Below are 9468 nucleotides of genomic sequence, written 5' to 3'. Positions count from 1 at the left end.
AAGACCCCAGACGCTGTAACTTTAAATAGCTGGCTACCATCCATTTCCTTCACATTTGCTAAGCACCCATTTTGTCTTCAACAATTGTGCTGGGGGCGGGGGTGGGGCAGGGTGAGCATCACAAAATGCCAGTTGTTAGAACAGTGTTCTTGTATTGAGGGAGGGTACGAGCTGAGGCCCGAAATCCATCCACAACCTCAGTATAATTTTGGCTACAATTTTTTTAGGAATACTAGTTTATTTTTTGAGAATGTTTAAACATCAAATGAAGTGCATTATTAGTTGCTCGATGACATCAGTTACATTTTCAGTGTGTCGACACTCTCGTTAGCTGCCGTCTGATTTTTGTGGTCCCAGTGCTCCAGTTTCCCTGCCAGCTTTTTTCTAACACCTCAGATGCTACTCACTGTGCTAGGACGTGGAACATACGTTTTGTGAACCCTTTCATGACAACTGCCGGAACTGACCCTAAGAGTAAGTTCCTAAGTCTTCATGCTCAGAAAATCAATCTAGCAAGGTGTTAGATCTCAGAAGTGTCTGTAACTGTGTCCTTTGAATGTGTGTGCACAATCTAATACATGTGTAACCACGCAACTATACAAAATACATGACTGTACTTTTTATTATTGATAATTTCTTATGTAGTGTTCTTTTTCCATCTATTTACTTTCAAGTATCTTCCCCCCCAAATATCATCTTAAGATGTCTCTTTGTAGTCACTCTATTTAGTAGGTCTTTGAATTGACATATTTAAGATACTAACATTTATGGTTTCTTAAGATATCCATTGGGTTTTTTCTCTCCCCCCCCCCTTGCAATGGGACTCATTTTATTACATACTGTTTATTTTCCAGCTTTTTCCCTCAAAATTACCCAAATCCTTGCTCTCTTTAAGACCAACACAAAACCGCTTTCAGGATTATATTGCGTTATCACCCAAGGGAGGTCCAAAGAGGAGGCCACCTATAATCATGGAAAACAGGCACTGCTGTGGGGTAGACTGGACTTTCATTCCCTCCAGGCACTTCCAGGCTGTAGTGTATAATCTACTCTAAAGCCCATTTATTCCCTTTTAAAAACACGGAAACATTTGAGGGTAAGATACTGGAAAATCCTTACAACCAAAAGACCTCTTATCTTAGCACTTTCCTCTCATTAGGGTCAAGTTTTTTTTAAAAATTTAAAACATTAGTAACTAAAACAAATATAAAACCTTCTTCTATTCTTTCACACTCTGAGGGAGGCAAATAGAAATGAATTGCCAGATGGTCAGCCCCCTCTAGGCTTTAAAATTATTAATTTTAATTAGTAATTGGAAAGTTGAAAATTGATAGTCTTAGAATATACATACACAAAACTACACATACAATTGCACATGCATGGGAAAATAAAAGACATTTCTGGATTGAGGATCCCTAACCATTAAGCTTCATGTTTTCCAACCCTTAGAAGAGTGACACTGTGGCAGCAACAATGGGCTTAAGAATAGGCAGTTGTGAGGATGGCGCAGGGTGGGCAGTGTTTTGTTCCATTGTGCACAGGGTCGCTCTGCTGACCTAAATGCCGACTCGATGGCATTTAACAACTAAGATCACACGTCATTGCTGTAATCCTGAGCAATTTATTTAATGCGGGTGGTGCTGATGCTGTTAGGTGATATCAAGTCAGTTGATTCCCAGCCACCCTATGTTCAACAGAATGAAGGACCAACCTGCACCTGTGTCATCGCACAGTTCTTATGTTAGAGCCCATTGTTGCATCCACTGTGTCAATCAGTCTCACCCAAGGATCTTCCTCTTGTGCATGTTCCCTCCACCTTACCAAGCATGATGTCCTCTTCCCGGGACAGGTCTCTCTTAAAAACAAGTCCCAAGCATGTGAAATGAAGTCTTGCCATCCTCACCTCTAAGCATCATTCTAGCTGTACTTCTTCCAAGACAGTGCGGTGATAAAAGCATTATAAACTTGAAAGGGTCTTTCATATTGGTTGTAAAGATAGCAAGGATAAAGGCAAATTTTCAACTACGGTATTTTCTTACCCTTACATACTAAGCTAAAAGGCAGAAAGAGTAAATGTCAGAAGGGGTGTTATCACACTCCCTGAGGCGAGGAGCACTCCTATATGCATACTGAGTTTCCAAGTTCTAGTTTCCAAATTCCTTTATCCTTAAGCTTTCTTTTCCAATACAGGCTCAGTTATTCTGATGACTGGAAGAGATCTGTATATGTACACATTTCTAAGAAAGATGACCCAACAGAATGCTCGATTCCAGGCGATCATGAATAACACGCGAAGAACAGTTTGCCGAAGGCCAGAGAACAGTTGCAGCAGTAATGGACGGGAGCTGTCAGAGTTTCAGCCGGATTCAGAAGATGACAAGAAATAGAACTGCTGATGTCAGATGGATTTTGGTTGAAAGTAGAGAGTACCAGAAAGGAGGTTGCCTGTGTTTTATTGACTATGCTCAGGCATTTGACGGTGGGGACCATAATAAACTATGGATAGCTTGGGAAGAATGAGAATCCCAGGACACTATGTTGTTCTCATGTGAAATCTGTACGTGGATCGAGAGGCAATTGTGCAAACAGAACAAGGGAATAATGTATGGCTTAAAATCAGAAAAAGTGCACCCCTCTCACTATTTTTCTCTAATCTGTATGCTGAGCAAATAAATCATCAGAGAAGCTGGATTATATGAAGAAGAATGAGGTATCAGGATTGGGGGAAAGCTTATTAACAACCTGTGATATGCAGATGACACAACCTTGTCCATTGAAAGTAAGGCGGAGTTGAAGCACGTGTCGATGAAGATCAAGGATTGCAGCCTTCAGTATGGATTCCAACTCAATGTAAAGAAAACCAAAATCCTCACAACTGGACCAATAGGTAACATCATGATCAATGGAGAAAAGCTTGAAGTTGTCAAGGATTTTGTCTTGCTCAGATCCACAACCTATGCTCACAGGAGCAGCAGACAGGAGACCATATGTGCATCACGTTGTGTAAATTTGCAGCACTCTCGCACCTCTCTATAGAGTACTGAAAAGCACGGATGTCACTTTGAGGACTAAGGTGCAACTTACTCCAGACATGTGTTTCCAATCTCTTCACATGCATGTGAAAGTTGGACATTGGATTAAAAAAACCCCAGGAGAATAATCAATGCACTTGAATTACTGTGCTGGGGAAGAATACTGAAAGTACCATGGGCTGCCAAAAGAACACATCTGTCTTAGAAGTCCATCCAAGATGGTCCCTAGAGGCAAAGATGGCAAGACCTGCTCTTATGTACTTTGGACACCTGGAGAAGGGCATCGTCCTTGCTAAAGTAGTGGGGCAGGGAAGCAGGAGACCTTTGAGAATATGATTGACACCGTGGCTAAGAACCACTGGGAGAACGTCACAGGACTGGGCAGTGGCTCCTTCCGTGTGCACAGGGAGGGAAGGAGCTGGAACCTACTCGATGGCCCCTGACCTCATTCTGATGCTGCTACATTAGCAAACTACTATTTTATAGATATAGAACTGACAGGCTGTGAAGGTTTAAAATTTTTGTCATACCTTACTTAAAAACTCTCATTACCAAATAAACTTCTATATGACACTGATGACCTGCTCAAAATCCTCCTGTCACTGGAGATCAGTATGTGACAGACCTTCATGGTTCAAGAATTAAGTATGTGTTTATTATGACTGCATGGGTTCTTCACGATGTGAACTGCGTGTAAAAATAAATGCATGGGGGGGGGGAGAAGGGGGAGGGGAGGGAAAAAAGGGGAGCTGATCTCAAGGGCTCAACAGAAAGTAAATGTCTAGAAAAGAACGATGGCAACATATGTACAACTATGTCAGATATAATTGATGTGTGGATTGTCATAAGAGTTCTAAGAGCCTCAATAAAGAGATCTTTTAATTAAAAAATTTTTTTAAAAAGTTAAAAGTCAAAGATGTCATTTTGAGGGCTTCATATGCACAACAAACTGGACAATGAATAAAGATGACCAAAGAAGAAAATAAATAAATAGAATAAAAGCACTTATTTTTATGCTTATTTGCTCACTAATGTGAAAATCCAATTTACACAGAAGATATGCCTTATATGCTTTGATACCATATGGAAACATTTTTATGGATGTTTGTGAATCAAAATTAAATCCTATATATTCCTAGAATGTTACCTACTTAACTTCACAATCCATTGTCATGTTTGCTTGTTAAAGATCTATTACATGCAAGAGTACTTGTTTTATAGTCACTTGATTATAATTTTCTACATAACATAGGTCACAACTATATTGAAAGCAAATCAGGAAACAAATCAAATATATTAAAATTTTATTTAAAAAAGAAATTATTAGCTAGTAGGAACTATACTGTCAGAATTTATTTTACACTAATGAATGGAGTCAGAATCATTATGTACATAAATTGTTTTAATAATGGTTGAAGAAAAAATTAACTTGGAGGCCTTCTTATTAATTCTACACAATTTGGTAAATTCATTTAAAAATCACTTCTATATATTGTGTTATTAAACAGTGGCTGCATCCTACCAAATAATGTAACCCACGTTTAATGTTGTCTCTAAATTAAGTTTATTTTAGAGGGGGGTGGGTGGAGATACAACACTTTGAAGTTTGCTTTACCTAGATGCCCACTTCTAATTACATTATAACATCGATAGCCTGGGTGGGTAAAAATGATTTCAAGAGCAATTTAACTCAACTCCTCAGTGGGGAAAAAATAAGAAATTCTCAGACTAGGAAAACAAAGATGTAAAATATATGAACTTAATCAGAAAGCAGCAAAGAATTAAAGGTGTCTAACCTAGTTTGAACGAGCTCTGATCTTCGATATTTTGTTACATTGGATCTGTATTGAAAAAGATGGAAGCTGATTATAAATATGCAGTACTCAAAAAAGGATCTTTTAGTCCAAAACTACTTTAAAGCTAGAAATGTGAAAAATGTATTAAATTTGGAGAAATTACATATAAAAAATTATACCATAGCTTACCAAGTATGAATTTAGTCTCCTTCCAAGACACTTAAGCTGTAAGATTCTGGGTAAGACTTGGTTAAAAAAAAGAAATAGGAGATGAAGGTAATAATAAAGTTAGCTATCAGTATGATAGGATATTTTTATATTTCAGAACATTATGAAATAAAAAGGGTAAATAATAATGTAAAATTTAAAAAAGTAAAACGTGCTTGAGAAAAACACAAATGGCTCTTTAAGACTCTATAACTCTACAAGAGGATAAAGCAAGATAATAACAAAGGCTACGATCATTCATAGATTGTGCTGTGATGCAATTACTCTAGAATGCGTTCAACTGTCCTGATGCTTTTATAGACTGAGTAATTTTTAGAAATGATTACATTTCCGTAATCATCCTGAGATTCCAAAGCAAAAATCATACTTTGATCTTCCTGACGAAAGGATTCAAATACTATGATTCAAATATTAGTTTTGTTTGTTAGAATTAAATGATTGATCTTTTAACTCGAGTGCTTCCTAACAAATAGGCTCTTCCTTCCAATACTTACTCTAATGATATGCTAGCAGGATCCTTGGGGATCTGGAGGATGAGAGAGCCAATATCTACTGAGGTACACCCTCTTCCCAGAGATGCAGTGTTCCTTTCTTCTAAATAGTTTCAGTTTAAAATTCTTCACATTCAAGATGTTCTTTTATGGTTTGAAGTAAATACCCCTGAATATGTCACTTGAAAAGTCATTGCTACTAACTCTAATCAATGTGCCAGACTTTAAATTTAATATCGATATATCAGTACAATCAAGCATGTCTTAAGTTTTAAAAAATCAATATGGTATCACAAACCAAATGTCAACAAACCACAAAATAACATTTATCATCAAATGAAGTTTGTTGTAGAATTCTAAAAGGTAAAATGTTTTTCTAATCATTTAATAAGGCTATATATGTAAATTAATACACAGACTTTAGCTGTAGTGAACTACCCAATAGAATCAGTCGCCCCTGAGAACTCGCCATCTCACGGTGACTCCAGGTACGTCAGAGAACCGTCCTCCACAGGGTTTTCCCGGCCTTCCTGTCTTTTAAGGGATTCAGAGTGGATGTGAACCTCCCATCGTTAGTGAGCAGGCCAAGAGAGTGTTATTTGTATCATCTGGGGATTCCAAAGCCCAACTATTAAAGAACAAAACAGAAAATCCTAGTGGGAATTGTTCATAGGCTTGTCATTTTAATTCAAATTTATGAAAACAGAAGGATGCTTCTATCCCAATAGGGCTAAACAAATTCAGCTCTTGTGTTCAACATTCAAATGTCAATTTCCTTTTAAATATGGATATTAAAAAAATTAAAAGTATGCCAATTTTGTTATATTGATAAGTGGACTATGAAAATTCACTTTAAATATAAACAATCTTCTTAAAACCACTATTATTTCTGTCGAGTAAATCAAACTAAAATTCATAAGAAATTTTATTTCTCTTTTAGTTTTTAATAAGTCTTATTACACCTTTAGAGCTGAGATTGTTATTTCAACAGAAATTCTATATGTGTGGTTCCTGTAAACTGCTAAAGAATTAAAGTACCTAATATTTTCTTTTGTTGCACTATTTAACAAACTTGGTTTTTAATATCACAACTAACAATTGGATATTAAGAGTTGGTTTTTGAAACGAAAATATTTTATACTTCTCCAGAGTCAAAGTATATTTATCTGTACGTACCGACCAATGTTTCTCATTTGTGTATTATAGAAGAGTGTTTTGCTATGCGCCTTTTAAAATAATTTCTAAAATAACAGCCTTTTCCCCCTTTTTTCTCCCCACCCCCTCCATTTTCTTTTTGAGAAAAAATAATGTCTAGCAATGTGAATACCACTGCAGATTAAAATTAAACAAACCATTAATACTCTAATCCAAAACTGTATTAAGGATAACATATTCTTTTGTTAACATATTCAGTACATTCCTATATGAGGTTCAGGAGCTTTTGAAAATATCCTTGATGATACAGGTTCCCAAATGTAATTGGCCTATCACCCTTTTCAGGAAAAAGATCAAGGACTCAGCACCCCTGGCGACTCACAGCTTTGCCCTGTAACCCACAGTTCAGCATAAAATGTAGGTAACACCTGCTTCTGCAGCCCTCCTTATTGCCTACTTTGGGAAACACTGCTTTAATACATGGATCGCAATGTATGTATATTGGTTTTGGATGTATTTAACTTATTAAACAAAGTGTTTCAAATTTCAAGAATTGGAACGGTATACAGCTGAATAAAGTTAAACACTATACAAAATGACTTGAGAGAGCAGGAGTGGAAGGGGCCAGGTTATATTAGTCACTTCAGATTTAGAAAGGGCTATTGCCTAATTTATCCCCAAGCAGCTTTTGAGGCTAGTTCTAAACAGTCAATACAGATTTTCTTGTTAATTTAAGATAAAGCTATAAATTCCCTACATGTTCATTGTATGTTAATATATGCTTTTTCATAAAGCCATGCTTGTCTTATAATGAATCTATACACCCAACATACAAATGAAAGGTAACTGGCATATGCTTTAAAAGAAAAAAAAAATCTCACCAGGACATAACTATTTCATTGTAAGAGTACTAATAGAAGAACAGTTTAAAGACTAGAAGACATTAAAAAATATTATTTTTTAATGCATAAAAGGGACATTTCTCCCCCAAAGGATGAATACCAATCCCTGCAAAAACATTATTCCAGACTCTCTTTTCAGTGCAGACTACATTGTAGACACAAAATCTCTCTTAGAGAACTAGTTGTTAGAAATAATGACCATCCCTAACGATATAATACTCTCAATGTTTACTAAAGAAAAGTCAATATTAATCTCTCTTAATATAAGGATTTAGCTTTGGAAAACATAAACCTGTCAATTTTTAACCAAGGTCAATCTAGATGACTGACATTAAGCATACAAGTGCCTACACACTTGTCTAGGTTTCTCTCTTGTAGCTTGAAACCCTGTATCAAGTCTGTTTCAATATTTAAGTAGTTTCGAGTCTCAGTACAGAGCTGAACCATGGGACAAGTGTGGTGAAGCACGGATTCAGTCCTTAATTATACAGTCCCTCTCCCCTATAATTCAGATAAGAAGCACCAAAACTGGAGCCAAGTTTTCAACAGTTAATATAACAGAAGGAACTATAATTTAATCACATCATATTATATGACACTAAATAACATTCTCTTTTGCCTGTTGATATATAACATAGTTAAGTTTATTACAAGCATTATTTCTTAAGATTTATTGTATAAGTGTTCCTTTTTCAAGTATGATCACTTATTTATAGTGTTTATATCTTAACATTAAATAAATCAGTGATAAATGCAATACACTGTGCCATTTCTCCCTAAACGTGTTACTAATTAACAAAACCAACTAAGGAAACCCAAACAACCACGAAGTCAAAACAAGGCTATCAACATCACAGACGGAGTAGGTCAACAGCATTGTCCCTTTAACATGAAGGTAATTATTACAAAAAATGCTTCTATATGTTTGGGTTAGCATTAATTTAGCAGCAGCTGGTATTCTGGACAAGTAGATCAAAAGAGAAGATTTAGGTGGGAAAACAATCAACCAACCAACCAACAACCAACCCAAAGACTGTCAAACCATGTCACTAATAAAAGAAGCACCCTGCTGGTGTCACCTTACATAAAACTGTGTTTCCCTTTCAACAGGTGTTTGAATTCATTTGTATGATGACAATACAGCTTTGGAGTTCTCATGATACATCAATGAGATGGACTAACTTGTCGGCGAACCTCTTATTTAATATTTAAATTATAACAATACAGTAACTAGAAAAAGGTCAGTGCCTCAGTGGCTTTAAACCACACACAATTCACACACCCCACCCAATAATAATGGAAGTAAAATCTATGCTCTGCAACACTAGTGCAATGCAGTATTCTTTCCTATATAAGGAGCTGAGGGTTATCCAAGTAGAAGCTTTAAATAAGGTAGATTGTTGCCAACTACAGAGGTGCATTCAAAATAAAACACTTTTCAAAACTACTACAAAAAACCAGTGACAAACAGTGGTTACGAACAACTGCGCATCTGTTGTGTGTATCAGATGTAAGAGAATGGACCCTGCGGATTCTTGCACGGTTTGCATTCCATGAAGGAAAGTCAGACTTAGTCCACTTCCATCTCTCCGGAAGCTTTAGTATGCTGGGAGCTCTCTTTTGTTAGGTCTGGTTTCGTTTCCGTCCCACTCGGTGCATCCATTGGTCCATTGTGTTCACTATTAGCTTTTGCTTTGTCTTCAGCAGCCTCTACTTTTGGTTTGGGTTTGTAAATGATTGGGTTACAGAAATTATCCAGTTCCTAAAGACAGAAAGAAAATTATTAAAAGCGTTATAGAACAAGTCACTATTCATGTTCTAAATGTCCACAGAATTCCACATACCCGAATTTCTTTCAGCTCAG

General features: G+C 36.4%; 1 protein-coding gene across 1 annotated transcript in view; it reads right to left on the bottom strand.

The window, feature by feature from the left end:
• Nucleotides 1-6210: 6210 nt before the first annotated feature.
• HSPA4L (heat shock protein family A (Hsp70) member 4 like) overlaps nt 6211-9468 on the bottom strand; it is a 49204-nt gene continuing 45946 nt past the window's right edge. Inside the window, exon 17 of the mRNA XM_045287395.1 lies at nt 6211-9366. Within this exon, the coding sequence (XP_045143330.1) occupies nt 9175-9366 (192 nt within the window). The 3' untranslated portion in view covers nt 6211-9174. The remainder of the gene's footprint in view (nt 9367-9468) is intronic.

The sequence above is a fragment of the Echinops telfairi genome, unplaced genomic scaffold (assembly GCF_000313985.2).
Source record: "Echinops telfairi isolate 266 unplaced genomic scaffold, ASM31398v2 ScPeMD7_14;HRSCAF=57, whole genome shotgun sequence".
NCBI lineage: Eukaryota > Metazoa > Chordata > Mammalia > Afrosoricida > Tenrecidae > Echinops > Echinops telfairi.
Note: the sequence above shows the minus strand (reverse complement) of the source record. Positions and strands in the feature narration are given on the sequence as shown.